The sequence below is a fragment of the Typopeltis vanoorti genome, chromosome 14 (assembly GCF_054136105.1).
Source record: "Typopeltis vanoorti isolate ZY-2024b chromosome 14, IOZ_Tvanoo_1.0, whole genome shotgun sequence".
Taxonomy (NCBI): domain Eukaryota; kingdom Metazoa; phylum Arthropoda; class Arachnida; order Uropygi; family Thelyphonidae; genus Typopeltis; species Typopeltis vanoorti.
The window spans coordinates 29,857,079-29,877,319 of NC_143562.1; the positions used below are offsets into that span (position 1 = coordinate 29,857,079).

General features: G+C 36.0%; 1 protein-coding gene across 3 annotated transcripts in view; it reads right to left on the reverse strand.

Moving 5' to 3' along the window:
* LOC150099333 (extracellular matrix organizing protein FRAS1-like) overlaps window positions 1–20,241 on the reverse strand; it is a 1,385,483-nt gene that overhangs the window by 1,126,802 nt on the left and 238,440 nt on the right. For all 3 annotated transcript variants that reach the window (XM_090403569.1, XM_090403568.1, XM_090403570.1), the window contains exon 12: window positions 14,858–15,005. In XM_090403569.1, the coding sequence (XP_090259695.1) occupies window positions 14,858–15,005 (148 nt within the window). The remainder of the gene's footprint in view (window positions 1–14,857; window positions 15,006–20,241) is intronic.

A 20,241-nucleotide genomic window follows, 5' to 3' on the forward strand; every position in this document is an offset into this window, starting at 1 on the left:
TTTTCATGTACAATTCCAGTTAACTGGAACACATTGGGATTAGAAAATTTTGGTCCAATTAAATGGCTGCTCCAATTATAATTATACAAAGTTTCATGTTAATAGTTAAAAAGACTGAGCAACAAATCTTCTTCTTCTTCTGCAGCTTATCCCACTTGGGTAGGGTAGCTGTTTTTAATGAGTCTCCTCCACATCCTCCTGTCTTGGGCTGTAACCACATCCAAGTTCTTCATCCTCAGGTCCTCCTCCACCAGCGGCTTCCATCTCTTCTTTGGCCACTCACGCTTCCTCCTCCCCTGCACATCCATCTGCATGACCTTTCCCCCCCACACACACTTGTCCTCCCTCCTTGTCACATAACCAAACCATCTCATACTTGCCTCCTGTATCGTCACTCCTGAGTTTGTAACTTTCACCATTCCCCTTACATAGTCATTTTTCAGACAATCCTTTCTGGTCACACCGCACATCCACCTAAGCATTCTCATCTTCGCTACCTCCATCCTGCTGATATTATTTTTCCTCAGGGCCACAGTTTCCATAGCATACGTCATAGCTGGTCTCCTTATACAAATAAGCAACAAACCATTTATTCAAATTAATTACAATAGTGAAATATATACATATTTAAATTTTCCTCATCATCAATATCAAAAGAGATATGTTGTCTTTCAATATAATCCTAATTGAAACAAAATACATAACACATTAGAAAATATTTGATATTTAAACATTCAATTGATGTAACTTGAATTTAATACCATGTCCACATTTCCATCGAGACACCCAACCATCTGTTGTTTTAAAATCATCATGACCCAGCTTCTTAGCAAGCTCCTCTGACTTCTTTTTTAACATTGGACCACTGACGCATACTCCTCATCCAGTTATAATGCAGAACCATGATTTAGGGCATCCTCAATGTCAGGGTCCTTACCTTCATGCTTCTGTTTTGGGGATGTTTCCTCTTTTCTATGGCATGTCCATTCTTCTCACAATTTATCTTGCTGTTGTATCAAGCAAGCAATCATAGACTTCGATACTGCGGTTATCTCAGCCAGATGACAATGACTGGTATTGAACAAATGGACTTTGATTTGGTCTAGTAAGGTAATTTTTTGGCTAGTGAAAAATCTTTACACACCATCTTGATTAGGGTCCAAAATTTTATAAAATTAAAATTTCAAAAAAAATGATTAAAAAAAACAGTGTACTGAAAAATCTCTACACTTTTCTCATTAGGCATTGACTCAGCATGGCAGATGACATAAGTGCACTCAACTAGTGCTACATACTTAGAAACTTCCTCCCCTTAGAAGGTAATATGCTGTATAAGCTGAGTCAGTGAGAGGGTGATGAATCATTTGTCACCCTAAACATATGGAGGAATAAAGCTCATGAGCCATTTATAAGCTGTGGTTTGGCCCAGTATACCCTTTGCACTCCTTGTGGCAATAAGCCTTAACCAACTAACCATTTATGAGGCACACCACCAATGACAATTTATTGCATAGAAAATAATTATTACCAAATATGAATTAGCATCATCTAAATCTACATAATTTGTAGATTATATAACCATGCAAACACATAAAAATGTAATATAAATTATTTATAAGAAAACTGTTACTTGAAAACATTCACAAAATTAGAATAATTTTTAACGTGGCTCAAAATATTAGAATATTCCAAATTTTAACAATCGGTTTTGAGGAGAGCATATACTGAAATAGCATATATTTCAGTAACTGTGGACTGATTGGTGTGTGTGAGGAATCGTTTACATGTGGATTTCAGTTAATCGTTCGCTAAACATGGATTGAACGAGTGATATATTGGAAGACTAAGAAGTTTTGTATGGTGTCACTACATAAAGAAGGCCCAAACTCAACACTTTATAGCTAAGGAATTGAAAAGTTCTCAAGTGTGAGTTGAGATTGAAACAGTATTGTAATAAATGGAGTTTTCAAAATAATAGCTGCAATAGCAGTCTAAAGGTAATAACTACATCAAGAGATGAGAGGAGATTGAAGAATATCCTGAAGAAAAACCATATATTCTATGACTTCACAAATTGGTTTTAAATCACGTGGGCCTATGTTAGATCATACTTCCTTGTTTTTGATCCGCCATCTTGTTTTAACTCTGTTCTTAAACAAGTAATAAGTTGCTGGTTGATTACTAATTTAAATATAGAGAAATTTATATTTTTAGACTGTGCCACTCTATATCTAGATTAGTCTAATGAAATGTAGTGAAACCAACCATCAACTCATTTTATATCAATATTATTTCTTACGTAGGCCGAGTTTATCTCTTATGTTTGAAGCTCCCGCTAGGTCCGATAATTTCATGAACGGTGCAGTAAAGGAGATTCAGGCAAACACAATTTTAAAATCATCAAAATAAAACATTTAATTCTGGGTTATATATTATACATATAAACTTAATTCTGAGAACAAGATAATATAAATGTCTTACCTTAACTGGTCACAGCATCTTACAGATTCAGTCTATGGGCATTCTGCTATCAGATTTATAGCTTTCACAATATTAAAATAACTTTTAATAGAGTTCAATATCACAAAATCTCTTAGTAACAAATTTTACTATTATCACACAGTCAGTAAAGTCTCAATACATTAATGGTGGCAACAACTGCTTCCTGAGTATACACTTTCATACTTCATACTCCAGCTGATTTCAGCAAAAAACGTTATAGTTAATGTGGGGAATAAGAGGAGGAATTACACATATATCTCTGCACTGAAGTAATATAAAATTGGACAGTTCTTACCAGATAAATCCTTTGCTCATGGTATTCACTGAAGCACACTTAAACTTTAGTTAACTATCACACTGGAGCTACACATTTCAAAAGTAATCTTCTTTAAAATAACTTAATCATTAATCTCTGCTCATCACAAATGTAGACACACTTTCACTAGAAAATTCAGTTGTTCCTCATTTACTACTTCGCAATAAAATCAGCTTTTCACTAATCTTCCTTAAAAGCTCTGGAATTCGTCATAACTTTAGAATTCCTTATCAATATTCTGAGTTGCCAATTTACATCCCAATACTTTGTAATCTAATTACAGCACAATTCCTATTACTACAGCCTCTTACTTTACTCCGTGCTGCTAAATAGCTATCTCCTCATCTCTTCTTAATCTAATTACAACACTTAATTCCCATTACTACAGCCTCTTACTTTACTCAGTGTTGCTAATAAGCTATCTCCTCATCTCTTCTTAATCTAATTACAGCACCTAATTACTATTATTACAGCCTCTTACTTTACTCCGTGCTGCTAATAAGCTATCTCCTCATCTCTTTTTAATCTAATTACAGCACCTAATTCCTATTACTACAGCCTCTTACTTTACTCCGTGCTGCCATGAGTGCTCCCTGCTTCCCGCCTCTCTGCACTGTAGTGAGTGCTTCCCCCCCCCTCTTTCTTCACTGCACTATCGTGAATGCTTCCGGTCTACTGATCCCCCTGTATACTCTCGCTTTTCACTTATATACCTTCACTTTCTTCCGCCAAAACTTGTTCTCACAGTCTAGCTCATATCAATTCCATCTCCCTTTGAATACCATAGCTCACGCGCCACCACTCGCGCTATCCAGTTTTAATTCCGTCTCCATGACAACAATTAAAATGAAACATAAGTATAAGCATTACATAACAATGAAAATTAATAAAAAAAAATATTATAGTTACTTAAATTTACCTTCACCTTCATTCACAATAACAAAAAAAAAACATATATTACAGTTCACATAAGCTCATAAAGTTACATACATACAACGTCTTACAATATTATTGAAGGAATAAAGTAATAAAATAAATGGCATTTACTACAGAATCCTTTCATTATTATGACATATCCTAAAATTATATAATTAATTAATAACTGATAAAATACAGAGCAATTATATGAGTAATACAGTTTAAGCAAGAGACAAACAATAAACAATATTTACAAGTCTTGCTTATGTTATGGAAGATCATGTTGGATTCTGAAAGAAATACCAATAACTTTAATTTCTCTTCATTCAGAATCCAACACCTAAGACAAAGCCGCTGATGACTTCCAAGCAAAAGGCAGCTAGAGAGCAATTGTGTAAGCAAAGACTGTTGTGGAGTCAAGACAACTGGAAAAAGGTACCATGGTCATCAAGGAATATGTATTTGGCATCTTAAGCAAGAAGCATTTGATAAAGAATGCATGAAATGTTGAATGAAATTTGCAACCTCTGTCAAGGTATGGGCCTTGTATGACCACAGGGAATCCAAGTAGGCTGGGTATCGGGTACAAAAGAGTCAATTCCAAAGTGCACCAAGAAATTCTTGAGCACTTTATGTGATGCGATTTCCTTTTTCAGCAAGATTCAGCTTCTTATCACACTTTCAAGACCACTACTAGACGGCTCAAAGAAAGGCAAATCAATGTAATTCCTTTGCTGGCAAACTCCCAGATTTAAACCCCATTGAGATTTTGTGAGGAATTATGAAAAAATGTCTTAAAAAAGTTGCTCCAAGAGACAAAAATGGAAACTTGTTTCCAGTCTGCAGACCACATGGACATGTTTTGATAAAAAAAGACTGTGAACGGTTAGTAAATAATATGCCCAACCATTTACGAATGGTCATAAAAGATGAGGGGGGGGGGAATGCAACAAATTACTAATTACTAATTATCATGTTGTTTCCCTTTGACTGTAATTTTTGTGCATTTATTTTTGCATTATTCTAATATTTTGAACCACATTAAAAATTATTCTAATTTTGTGAATGTTTTCAAATAACAGTTTTCTTATAATTTATATTGAATTTTTGTGTTTACATGGTTATATATATATAATCTACAAAGCAGATAGTTTTAGATTATGCTAATCATATTTGGTAATATTTATTATCTATGCAATAAATTAGAATTGCAAATCATTCGACACATTTCCTTATTATTCTAATTATTTTATTTTTTTTTCTTGCATCATTTTATTTGATATTATTTCATTTAAATTAAGGTAATGTTGTCTAACAATCTAACTCTTCCATTTGTGGATGACAATGCACTTGCATGTGCATCGAAACTGCTCTTAAAATACAATTTTTCTGCTCTAAGCAGTCTTTTCTACATAATCAACCTATACATTTGGTTTCAACCTTAATATCATATAACTTACTTGCAGAAATTCTTATACATTCACAATTTAAAAAAAAACTGTATTAAGCAGGACATTCAGTATGTCCTGCTTAATAATAATAATAATAATATTATTATTATTATTATTACCCCAAGACAGATGGAGTCAAAGACTCATCTGGCAGGTCCTTTTATCACACACACACACACACAGCTCATCATACCATGCCTTAAACACACTCAAACTCCTTATAAACACCACACTCTCAGGCTAGGCATTCCAATCATTCACAAGTCTGCATGAAAATATTAACCCTGCCTCTCACTCCCCTACTCACACCCTCATTATACAGTTTCCAGGGATGACCTCTGGTACCCCCCCCTCCCACTATTTTATGTAGAACTTTTCCAGCATTAATCCTATAACAACCCCTTACCAACTTGTAGTGTCTATCATATCTCCCCTCTTCCTCCTGTCCACCAGACTCTGCAAATTACATCTTCTCAATCTTTCCACATACTCGACATTCCAGAGGTCAGAAACTACTTTAGTCAGTCGCCTTTGGACCCTTTCCAACATCTCTTCATCCTTCTGAAAACCAGGTAACCAAATCTGAGCATAATAGTCCTAGCCAAATCAAAGCCTTATACAACGGAACAAGAATCTCCTTACTTCTACATGTCAGTGTCCTCCGCATCATTCCCAGAAGCCTTTGTGTTGTCTTCACAATTCTGGTTATGTGTCTCCTAAATTTCAGATCCTTATCCATTATCATCCCCAGATCTTCTATTTCCTCCCCTCCAACAATATATCCCCATCAAGCATAAATTCTACATTCCATCTTTGTTTCCCAAATTTTAAAACCTTACATTTTGCAACACTGAACTCGCATACCCATTTCCATACCCATTCATTCAATTTATTAAAATCTTCTTGTAAGACAATATCTTCACTACTCTTCATGGTTCATCCCAACTTTGCATCATCTGCAAACAACTGAATATCTCCATCCAAATCTTCACCTATATCACACTGACATACAAGTTAAACAGCAATGGTCTTAAAACAGACTCCTGAGGCACGCCACTAGTGACTTTCCTTTTCCTGAATATCGCTCCCCCATACACAACTTGTTAATACCTATCAGATAGCCAGTCTCCAATCCAATCCAATAGCCTAATATCCAACCCCATCTGCTTTAGTTTGCCTGTCAACTTATCATGAGGTACTGTATTAAAAGCCTTTGCAAAATCCAAGTATATTACTGAGTATCCTCCTCTGTCCAAGGAAGCAGTCACTTTATTGTAATAAGTAAGTAAATTACTAAAACATGACCTCCCTTTAGCAAATCCATGCTGTCCGTCAAAGATAATACCATTGTTGTCAACCCGACTCTGGATCCTAGTTCTCACAAGCTTCTCCAACAACTTAACACCTGCACGTATGAAAAAAATATGTCAAGGCAGGTGTCAACTCCCTGGCACATGCCTTCTAAATACACAGTGATATATCATCAAGTCCCACAGCCTTATTAATATCTAGTTTACTCAACTCCCCATATACCTCTTGCTCACTTACAGTCAGTCTCTCCTCCCAATCATCAACTGCTCTCAATCTCTCCATGAAGTCACATTCATAAGATTGAAAGACCTTTATGAACTGCTCATTAAGTATCTCCACCACACATTCTGCATCAGCTGTCTTTATACCATTTTCTCCAATCAATGTCATCCTTCCATAATTATTCTTTCTTTTGTGGGCTACATATCGAAAGAACTCCTTAGGATTCTTTTTGGCTTCGTTAGCAAACTGCTGTTCATACCTCTCTTTAGCTACCTTCACCAATCAAGTCACCCTCCTTGCTTGGTCTTTGTAGACCTCATGGAATTGGTTATTTCCACTTCTCTTATGCTGCCTCCACAATGCCCTTTTTCACTGTATCGCATGCTTAATCTCTTTATTCATCCATCTCACACCCACCTTATTTAACCTTCTCACTCCTGGAATACATTTAGACATTGCATCTACTAGATAGTTTTTGAAAATCCCCCAAGCTGCATTGATCTCTTTTCCAGCTAACTCCTCATTCCATGCTGCATCCACAAGCTGTCTCCTGAGCTCTTCATAATCACCCCCTTTGTAGTTCCACATATACCTTTTCTCACAGAGGTCCTCGCACTGCTGGCAACCACCCAGGTAATCCCCCTCGTGGTCACTCTCACCAATTGGTGGATGATTTGACACCTCATTTATAATTACATCCTCTGATGAGATGACCAAATCCAAGACCCTCAATCCTTGTGTGCCCTCTGTTACATACTGTCTGAGGTAGTTATCCCTCAAAAACTCAAGAAACTCATTTTCTTTACTTCCTGTTGCTATCTCATCATTCCAGTCTATATTCCCATAATTAAAATCGCCCATAATGATCACCCTTTTCTTATTTGCTTGGCTAATTTGATTATACATTTCATTATCACCACCATTCACATTACCTGGTCTATAACAACATCCAGCCAAGTATTTGATTCCATTCACCTCTATCTCACACCATACTTCCTCAAAACCACTACCACTATTTCCCTGTTTCGGATCTACAGCTAGTTCCACCGATACCACTCACTCGATGTGATCTCACCATGCTTGACTGGGCCATTTTCCTTTCTGCCCATTCATTCTAGAACCCTTCCCAATTCCAACTGTTTCCTCTCGATCCCAGGTCATCCCATTCCTTTCCTGTCTACACATGCTCTCACCTCCTCTTGAAGCATCCACCCTTCTCATACTGTGTACCCCTGTCCACCCTGAGCCTCCCCATTTCCCTGCTCCTCTTGCACAACCCTTCTCTCATTTTCTATACTGATACCACTCAATTCCCCATTCATAACCACCTCTTCAATCTCTCCTGTCTTACTCTCCTGCTCTTCCACATCACCCGCTTGATCTGATTCATTCTCTCTCTCGTCATTTCTCTACCTTCCAGCAGCAGTCTCTCCAAGCGACTCACACCATAACCACTCAAATGCAGTCCATCGCTCCCATCATCTTTCAAACTCATTCCACACATTAACAAACTGTACTCCCATCTCCTCACACATTTCAGCCAGCATATCATTCATAATCCTTACTCTCTGCCTCATCTCACCACAGTCATACCTAGCCAACATGCTCACTACCCTTCCTGTCACATTATTCTCTTATATCCTTCTAAGCAGCCTCCTGATATCCATTCTGACGTGCTCTTCGTTCCTCTGTCAAATCAATTGTTCTTATTAAAAAAATCAATTCCTTTGCTCGCTCCCTCCTCATATCCAATGCCTCAATCACAAGAAGATGGTGCTTCATGACAAGCATTGTCCTCCTTTATTATTATTATTACTAAACTTTTGTAGGACCTTCAAAAGAAACAAGCAGTTCAAATTAGGACATATTACAACTTTGGTAAAAGTATCACATCCGTGACAACAGAACTGATGTTAAAAAAAAATTGACTAGGTAGGCCTACAACAGTAAGTTGTTGCTTCTTAAACTGTTGTACATTGTAGTTACCTAATTAATTTTTTACAAATGAAAAATTAATCCAAGGATCTTATAAGAGTTGTATTCTATAGCACTCATCCATGAAAAGTTAGAAACCTATGGTGCCTCAGTACCATGAATAAGCAGAAAGTTAAATAATCTAGAAACCTAGATATGGTCTTTTTTTCATTCTACATTCTAAAAAAGACCAAACATGGTCTTTTTGTCATTCTACTTCAGGTTTCAGTAATTTCTGTAAAAGAAGGAAATAAACTTGAAAACAAGAAACTTTACGTTAAAGTTAAGATTGCTTCAAACTCAATGAATATATTTATGTACAGGATGTACAGAATATTGAAATGTAACTGTAAAATTCGACGTTAACACTGACTACAGAAGCTGATCAGTAATCAAACCATTGCACAGATTATATAGGAGGTATCAATCACCTTCGACCTTGCAATCTTTTATTATCACTATAGTCCAAAGTGTACAGTTACACTAGCTTTTGTTTTCATAGGAGTGAGAGGTACATCCTAATCATCCCCATAACCAGAATGATGATCAAGTGGATAGCATACCTGTTCTCTAGACAACAGGATGTGGTTTTGAATCCTATGGATGTTTGTGAAAGACAGTGATAGACAATTTTTGTCATCTAGTGTGAGACCACTACCCTGCTCACTGGAGACCTGAAATGACTTGAAAAAAAAGTTCAATGTCTTTATGGATGTTTGTGAAAGAACAGTGTTTCTGGATTATCTAGTCTGTTCATTATACTCCTGGTACTACATTTTTATACCCTTCACAGAAAAAATAAATAAAAATAAATGGTGGCACTTCCCTGGTCAGTTCTAATGATTTGTTGTAGGCAATGTGTCTCAATGGGGTGTGTTTTTCTTCTCAGTAGTGATCATTATTTCAGATTTAATCCAAAGCAAAACTAAGGATATCCAGGCTAGTGTATTATGTCAGATCAGTTGCATAAACACTGGTGTCCACAAGCTAAGAACTAACTACATTTTTACTTCTATATGAAAAAAAATTCATGACTACAGCCAGATGTGGACATAAATTTATTGCCAGCATACTAATAAATTATATTATACAAAAAATGTATTATAAATTTCGTACAAATTAAATTGCAATACGTTTTTGGCAAAAGTTAAAATTTCTTTGAAGAACATAGTTAGGAATTAATGTACAGTGCTTAGAGAAAACTATGCAGAGAGACATTTCAGTATGGAATGTCTTCCCTGAACTGTGATGCAAGTCTAACAATGTCATACCATGCTTAGCACCAAGTAATTCAGGAGTTCTTGAGGCAACCTGGCACCCACTCCTCCTTAAAAACAAGGATAACACCTTGTTTGTTTTCTGGAGGGGAACTTCGAGCAGCAATGTGTCTCACTATTACATTCTAACCATGTTCTATGGGATTGAGATCTGAAGGGAATGCTGGCCACTCAATTCGATTAATATCCTTGGTCTCCAGAAGTATCTGCACTGCTCATGAATGATGTAATGTGGGATTGTCATCCATAAAAATGAATTCTTCGCCTACAGAATCGCAGAACAATTGAACATGGCATTGAAGAACTTCGGTGCAACATCGTGCACCAGTCATAGTCCCTTTTTTCACAGTACCACTTTCATGACAGATCAGGTGTTGTCTAGAATCAGAGGAAAAACTAAAACTACTTTCATCTATAAAGAGTACATTAGCCCATTATTGTCTTGTCCAATTTTTATGGATACAACACCACTGGAAACATGCTCTATACCACCAGTGACTTTCCTCTTCTGGGATATTGCTTCTCCATACACAACTTGTTGATACCTATCAGACAGAAAATCTCCAATCCAATGCACTAGTCTAATATCCAACCGCATCTGCTCTAGTTTAACTATCAAAAGCCTTTGCAAATTCTAAGTATACTACTGTATATTCATCTCCCACATTCAATGCTGATTCACCTTTATTGTAATAGTAGAATACTAAAACATAACCTCCCTTTAGCAAATCTGTGCTGTCCATCAAAGCATTCTTGTCAACTCAATTCTGGATTCTGATTCTCACCAGCCTTTCCAACACTTTAACCACAACACCTCACACACAGATTGGCCTATAATTTGATGATTGAAGTCTGTCACCTCCCTTATGAAGTAGCACAATCTAGCCTTCCTTCCACTCCTTTCGAACTTGACCCAATGTAAGACTCATATTAAATAAATATCTCAAGGCAGATGTCAACTCCCTGGCAGTTGCCTTCTAAATACACAATGATATATCAAGTCCCACAGCCTTATTAATATCAAGTTTGCTCAATTCCCCATATACCTCTTCCTCACTCACAGTCAGTCTCTTCTCCCTATCATCAACTGCTCTCAATCTCTCCATGATGTCACATTCACAAGAATGAAAGACCTTTATGAACTGCTCATTAAGTATCTCCACCATGTCATCCACAGCAGTTGTGCTTATACCATTTTCTCCAACCAATGTCATCCTTCCATAATCATTCTTTTTTTTTTGCTGGCTACATATCTAAAGAACTCCCTGAGATATTTTTTGGATTCATTAGGTAACTGGCTGCAAATACTGAACTTTTGCTACCCTTACCAACCAAGTCACCCACTTTGCCTGTTCTTTGTATTCCTTGTGGAATTGATTATTACCACTCATCTTATGTTGCCTCCATAATCTTCTGACCTTTGGAATACATTTAGCCATTACTTCTACTAGACAGTTCTTGAATATCACTAAATCAACATTAATCTTCTTTAACTCCTCATTCCATGCATGCTACAGCTCTAAGCTATCTCCTGAGCTTCTCATAATAACCAGTCTTATAGTTCCAAATATACTTTTCTTCATGGAATTATACCCAGGTAATACTTTGTGGTCACTATCACCAACTGGAGGGACATTTGACACCGCTGATGAGATGATCAAATCCAAAACCTTCAAATCCTCATGTGCCCTCTGTTAAATACTGCCTGAGGTAGTTGTCCCTCAAAAACTCAAGAAACTCAATTTCTTTACTTCCAGTTGCTATCTCACCATCCCAATCTATATTGTTGTAATTAAAATCACCCATAATCATCACCCTTTTCCCATTTGCTTGGCTAATTTACTTATACATTTCCTGGTCACTATCCTCCACATTACCAGGTCTATAGCAACATCCAACAAGGTATTCCCCTCTATTCGCTTCTATCTCACACCATACTACCTCAACACCATTACCACTATTTCTCTCTTGCATCTCTACATTGTATAGACATAACTTTTTTTCTATCATCAATAGCACTGCACTTCCCTTTTTGCCTTTTCTATCTTCATGAAATATATCATATCCTTCCTTGGTGAGATGGATAGCTGGGTGGTTGATGGAGAGATATCAAAGAGTAGTTTATTTAGGAGTAGAGTCCAAAAGACGACCTGTGACTAGTGGTGTGCCACAGGGTTCTGTTCTTGGACCACTGCTGTTTAATCTGTTCATTAATGATATAGGGAAGGGTCTAAGTGGGACAGTTCATTTGTTCGCTGATGATGCAAAGTTGGGTAGGGCGATAGTGAATGCAGAAGATGTCAAAGTCTTGCAAGATGACTTAGATAGATTGGAGTTCTGGACTAAGAAGAATGGATGTCAATTTAATGTGACAAAATGTAAGGTTATGCATTTCGGAGTGAAAAGATTAGCAGCAGTATACCACATTGGTAGAACTGTACTCCAAGAGATTGATGAGGCCAGGGACTTGGGAGTGTTGGTGGATAGGGAGATGAAGTTTAGGGGGCACATTGCGAAAGTAGCTAAATCAGCTCATCAACTCACTTGGTTGTTGAAAAATACCTTGACGAGCAGAGACAAGCAAGTTATTGTACCTCTGTACCGAGCCCTGATAAGACCTCATCTCGACTACTGTGCCCAGATTTGGTCACCTCGGTTCCTTCTTGATGGGGAGGAGGTGGAGAGGATCCAGAGGCGAGTGACTAAGATGATAGCAGGTCTATGGAATGAACCATATGAGAACAGGTTGAAGATTTGTGGGTTGCAGAAACTAGTTGATAGGCGGAAAAGGGGAGATATGATTGAGACATTCAAATTGCTGAAAGGATTCTATAGGATTAATTCAGAGGATATTTTTGAGATCAGGACTGGTGGTGGGAGAACTAGGGGACACCCATGGAAGCTGGGCAAGAGCGTGGTTATCAGGGATGTTAGAGCAGGGTTCTTTACTTTTAGAGTGGTAAATGAGTGGAATAAGCTGCCAGAGTCTGTTGTGGGTGCTATGACAGTGAGCGAGTTCAAGGCAAGGTATGATAGATACTGTGAGAATGTTGAACAGTTGTGTGAACATGATGATTAGGGCCTCCCTCGATGAGTCTAAGGACTCCCTGGAGTAGCCCGTAATAATGATAATGATAATCTCTATTCCTGTCAGGATGTCATCCTCATCCAACCATGCCACACTTATTACAACAATTTTTGAGCAAATAAACACAATAATCAATGCAACAATTTCATTTGCCTTGTTTCTGATACTTCTAGCATTCATATACAAACATAACAATTCCTTGGTCTATAACAACTCTCACTGATAACACTTATTAGATGTGACTTCTCCATACTTTCCTTAAGCCATTTCTTTTTCTCCTTACTCATCCCAGAACTCTCTTCAAATCAAACTCTTTTGCCTACATCCCAGGTCATCCACTTCCCTTCTTGTCTACTCACCCATTCACATCCCTTGGAGCATCAAGCTTTCTCACACTGTGGTCCGTGTCCACCCTGAGTCTACCCATTTCCACATTCTGTTTGTCTTGCCCACTTGTTTTCTCTTTCTCTACACTCATGCTATCCACTTCTTCATTCATAAACACCACTTCAATCTCTCCTTCCTTACTCTCCTGCTCTTTCACTCACTTTTACTTGCTCAGATTCATTCTCTGCACTCATTACTTTCCCTTTCAGCAGCAGGCTCTACAAATGACTCACACCTGTATCACATTTTAGAAAGCAGTGGAATAATTTACTGTTATACATCTTTACAGAATTTTTATGTATATTACAAAGAACAAAATTAAATAATAATCTCAAAACCTTCACAGTAAATATTACTAGTAATGTTGCATTGATGAGCAAGAATGTAGGACAAACATTCTGTTCCAACTTAGTGGCTTTTCATCTGAATAATGGCAGCTTGTACATAAGCACTGCAACACTGCAGCATCCCAAGAAAAAACTAAAAAATTAAATTTTGTTTGTGTTTATAAATAATAACAATGCTTACAACATTATATAAATGCAATACAACATGTTAAAGGTTACAGCTTATGTTTCGACATTTATTGAATAGTTAATCATTGGAATTGTTCGATTAATGCTTTAGATTATGAAACAAATGCACTGCGATCTAACGCAGTGTCAGAATTATCATGTTCTGCCAATTGTGGCTAGACTCGCCGATATTCATTTGTGCTTGTCATTGCATGTAACAAGTGAATCCGACACTGCTAATTTGAGCAGTGTGACTTACAGATAAATTGTATGCTTACGTACATTATTTCTGTGAGATATGAAACTTTTATCATTGGTGTGTATTCGTGGTGAGGGTGAACTATTTTCTGTAAATCTTGTTTTATTCTGTTAAAATAACATATAGTTATTTATTTATTATAGATACAAGGCTGAATTATAATGAGTGTCACTGTTGAAAATATGAAAAGAATTATATTTTTTCAATCATCGTTACACAAAACAAATGCACTGCAATCTAATGCAGTGTCGGAATTATCGCGTTCGACCAATTGCAGATAGACTCACCAATATTCACTTGCACTTGTCATTGCATGTAACAAGTGAATCCGACACTGCTCGTTTGAGCAGTGTCGCTACGAGAAATTGTATGCATGTGCGCGTTATTTCTGTGAGATACGAAACTTTTATTATTGGTGTGTGTTCGTGGTGAGGGTGAAATATTTTTAATAAACCAATTTTAATATGTAAATTTATTTATTAATAAATTTGTTACTGATTATGAAAAAAAATATTTTTTTTTTTATTATTTTCTATATGCAGCACCCTCAGTTAAAATGTTCACCAGCTGCCACTGCATCTGAATATAGTATTTTTTGTGAAATCCATAGAAAAATATTTTTTATATCATTAGTTACCTTTCTCACAAACAGGACAACAATGATCATATAAATAAACAGATACAAAGCCATCTGGACAGGGTGTACATTCTTGATAAAAGCACATCACTTTTCCTTCAACACAACTACAAACTGTACACTTATTTCTTTTCCATGATTGGCCATTCTGAAAATGATATCAAAAATGAAATTTAACACAAATATAACAATTAAACTATAATTTTAATTCAATGCTTAAAATATGGTAATAAGGTATTCTGAGAGCTTTGAAATGTGCTATATTTCACCATTAATGTGCTATATTTCATGAAATGTGCTATATTTCACCAATAGACATCTAAATATTTTTATAGCTCAATAGAATGTATACAAAACATGTAATCAGTACTTTACATTCCTTGGTTTTAATAGTTTTGACAGTTTCAAAAGCTGCAACATGTATCAAAAAGGCACTAAATTAAGATTATTTTCACATACTGTATGGGAAAATAATCCCCATTCCTACTGAATATGCATTGTTTACTTTAATACAGATTCCATGACAAATGGCATCACACTTACCAGGAACATCTGATTGTACTCTTTCATATGCCAAATTCCAATTGCAACATTGACCAGTGGTAGTCCTCTTCTTCTTCTTCCCACTTTAAACTTCAGTTTGTTGCATTGAATTATTGACAATCTGTGATTTTTTTTTTTTTTTTTTTTAATCTGCCAACTGTATTTGGTTTCCAATTTTCCAATTTCTTGCTAATTTAATTACTCTTTTGAATTCATTCTATTGATATGTTTATCTATTCTGATATTTTCTTTTATATCTATAAGTTTATATTCTATGAGTAATATAATGTAATATTATAAGTAGTATAATGTAAAACTCATCTAAAAGAATGATTTCTAACAGCAACACAAAATAATTTTAAATGCTACATATAAGATACTGGAAAAATGATTTTTCTGAGTTTAGAAGTCTTTACTTTCTCTTAACACAGAGCGGCTGAGTCATGTTGAAAGACAAAAGAACTGGCATGCCTTCTAAAATGACAATGAATCTGATGACTAGCTAGCTGTATAATTGATAAATGAACAAACTGTTTTTTTTGATTATCATTGTTCAGAATATCTACTATTAGTTTTAGATATTAATATCTAGACTTTAGAAGGAACAAGTTTACCATTGCTAAAAATCAATGTATGTTTTACAGCTAAGTTGCCTGCCTTAAACAGGATGATCCATTAAAATTAATTACACTTCTTTAATCTGTTAAAGAAGATCCATCCACAATAAGTTTCCTCAAAAGGAAAATGATAACATCCTCTGGATAGAATGAGCAACATTTTCCAAACATTTTCTAGTTCCAAGAAGAGTAATTTGCAATGGAGGACAGTTATCTTTTCTGGATAAGCTTGGTGATAGTTTCTATTTATCCATCCATCCATCCATCCATCCATCTTCAAGGCCCAACTTTTCTAATTGGGTTGTGGGGCAGAAACTACATGAGGAACTTCCAATGGTCACGATCCTCCGCCACCAAGCTCAGGTGTTCTGGTGGGACTACCAGACTTGTCCACCCAAGGTTCTGGATATAATCAATTCAGCAAGTCCTTGGCTTCCATGTGGCCCCCCACCTTCAGGCTTGGCAAAGAGGGCCTGCTGGGGGAGCCTCTCTTGTGGAATTCTGACCAGGTGCCTGTACATCGTAACTGTGATCTCTCAAAACAGAGAAGCAGTGGTTGGGTACTGAGGGTTTCCCAAATTGTAGAGCTTCTGAATCTATCGTATCTTGTCAGCCCCGTAACCCCTCGAAGGAATCTTATTTCAGCCGCTTGGATTCACGTCTGCATTCTTTTGGTCATTACCCAGCTCTCATGACCACAGGTGAGGATGGGAACACAGACTGTATGAAGACAGCCAGCTTAGCCTTAGCTTCAGCTTCAATACTACCGAACGGCCAAGCTCCAGCAATATTTTGCTTGCTGAGCCAATCCGAGTATCTAGCTCTACGTCCCACTTTCCATCACTCGTGAATATGGACCCAAGGTATTTCAACTTCTCCACCTGCCTCGGTGGGACTCCATTCATATGTTGAGTGCACTGGGATGGTTGTCTTGAGACCCCGTTTCCATTTTGGCCACACTGATCTTCATCCTGGCTTCTGCACAAACAGCTAGAAACCTATCCAAGGTCTGCTGGAAGTCATCTGTGGAAGAGCTAAGCAGAACAAGGTCATCTGCAAAAAGCAGCCGTTCAATGCTACATCTTTCAATTCTGACACACTTACTGCCTTGGCTGTGCCTATCAATCCTGTCCATAGATATTATGAAAAGGAGTGGTGACAGAACACACCCTTGGGGGAGACCAACGGAGACTATGAAAGGTTCAGACTTTGTGCTGTTTACCCTGACACAAAACTCCGGGCATGCATACAGGGACTTGATGGCGACTAATAGTTGGCTGTATTTCCTGGCACTATTTCCCTCTTGCATCTCTACTTTATATGGACATAACTCTTTCTCTATCATCAATAGCACTACCCCTCCCTTTTTATCCCTTCTGTCCTCACGAAACACATCATACCCTTCCATCTCTATTCCTGTCAGGATGTCATCCTCTTCCAACCATGTCTCACTTATTCCGACAATCTTTGGATGAATAGACGCAATTAGTGCAACCATTTCATTCTTAGAACATCAGCCAAATGGCCAAGACTACTACCCAATTTAGCCTCCTAGGCACCTTTTTAGGACTCTAGGACCGACTTCAGTTGTTGTCTTCAGCCATATTTGTTCAGTGTTAGTGCCTGCATGCACATATCATTAATTTCATGCTCTCTGAAGACGGTAATGTAACATTACTGAAATATAGGAAGTATTAATTAAAGTTTTTTAATTAATATAACAGTATATGTTGTCTTTCCCTAAAAATTGACAGTCATGTATCACCAACGTATAAGTTTAGCTACAAGAATTGTTATTAAAAAACTATATCAAAATAACAGAAAATATCATTTACATAATATATATTATATAATAATATATAATATATCTAACTACAGAAAGAAACTAATAATCATTAAATAATCATTAACAATTTAATTTAATAATCATTAAATTAAATTGTTCAAGGAACCAGTAGAATGTACTGTCATGTTGTTTATGGAAAGAATATTTGCAAGTGTAAAATGATATGCTGTCTGCAAAAAAATTCCAAGGTTGGTTTTGATTTTAAATTCAACAGTAATTGCACTCAAAGTTTTATAGGTGTAAGTTTTAAATGTGTAAATAAAAATTGTAGAAAAATTAGGATTAAAGCAAAACAAGTGAGGTTTTAATATGACTGAAAAGATGTCAAATAAAACATTGATCAGTGAAGATTCACAATGCAAACTTTAAAGTATTTTCTTTTCCTTCCATTCCAACATTTGACTGAGTGGCTGAATTTCATTCTAACATTCAGTGAAATGGTGGAATGGTTTTGGTTTCATCAGATTCTTAAGATTCTTTTGGTTGCATCAGATGCCAGTTATACAAATGGCACCCAGATAGAAAAACTTGGCTCCAGTGATAACAGGAAAGATATATCAGAAAACATAGAAATAAACTGCAAATACCACAGGATGATAATAAATGAGAGAGATGAAGTTTTTTACATAAAAGTATACCAACTGCAATGATATTAAAATTAAGAAGGTTTTAATTTCAAATCACAATAAAAAAAATAGTTTCACAAAAGAAAATGAGCATCACAGACAGAGGACAAAAACAGTTCAGTCTTCTGCAATGCGTGGTCTGACAAAAAAAGATAAATTTATATATTAAATATTGGTAGAGATGTGCTGAATATTTTGTTTTGCTTCAGTATTCAGCATATTTGGAGTGTTTTCAGATATTTGGCTTCAGTTGAATTGGCAGAAATATCTGGTGTTCAGCTGGCTCAAGCAGAAAAATTCCTATTACTTACATCATAACAAATGCAAGGAACTAGGAAAAGCCACCACATAAAAAAGTTTGTTGTCTGCTATAGGCATTTTCTTTGTTTTTATTTTTATTTATATTATGCAGTTTTTATTTTAGTTTATATTATGCAGTCTTAAAAATTTTTTTAAGATATCCTTATATATCCTTCACAAAAGTCGGTTCCTCATAGAACTTTATAAAGAAACATGTGAAACTTTACTTCACTATCCTAATTTAAACAGATCCGATAGTTTACGTCTATCCTCTTTATGAGATAGTACTTTATAAATCAGCTAATCTTCCCTAACTTTTTATTGTATATATATATATATATATATATATATATATGTATATTTTTTTTTTGTTTTGTTTGTTTTGTTTTGTTAGGAAATTTATTGGCCTTTTCAGTTATCATACACTAGTTACTTAGGTGGCACTTTCTGGAATTGTCAGTTATTGTTTAATTTGAGCTTAAAATGTACTGAAGATGCCTGTGACACAGGCAAAAATTATACTATTAAATAATCTTTTTACGTGAGTTTTTCCATCATTAATTTTGTGTTTAAAGTTTTTTTATTATGAAATATTGAAATTTGACTTAAAATATTTTAAAATAATATACAGTTTTGGCCATAAATAATAAAAAAGCAATATTTAGAAGTTTTATGATTTATGTGACAATTCAAAATTTGCAAAATTTTGAATTAAAAAAAAAAAAAATGAAAGATCTGGGTAATACAGAGAAAAGGAAGTACATATGTGATTAATCATGTAAAAATGCATGCACAGCAATTAATCAATGAATATTGAAAACAAAATGAAACTGAATTATCAAACCAGAATGCAAGAACTAGTAAAAAATGAGAATATAAATTAATTCACCAAAACAACAAACATTATTTGATATGAACAAATAATCTAAAATATGAAAAAATAAAATAGGATGCAGATGACAAACATGAAAAATTCTTGCATTATGCTTTGTCTGAAATGACTGCATTGGTTAACAAACCATACTTCATTGTTATTATTATTATTATTAAATGACACCTCAAGAGAGTCCAAAGACACATCGAGGGAGGGCTTACTCTACAACTCTCTGTCTCCACCACTCAATCAACTACAACGAACCGCAACTACAACAACGGCATCTACCACCAACCACCGCCACTAGTATTTTCACAGACAATCACAAATATCCATGCCCATGGCGAGATTCAAATCCGCAGCCTTTTGGCTGGAGAGCAGATACGCTAACCACTTGGCCAACCAGGCCTGAGAGGAGAAAAAAATTTCTTTTGTCATCATAAGATATATCAACCAGGTGTATGTGCTACTGCTATGTTGAATAAAGAGTTAGAGGTTCATGGAAATGAGGTTGAAGAGCTCTTGCATAACCTGGATAAGAATTTGCCAATAGGAACAGATGGAATATCAGCCCGTCT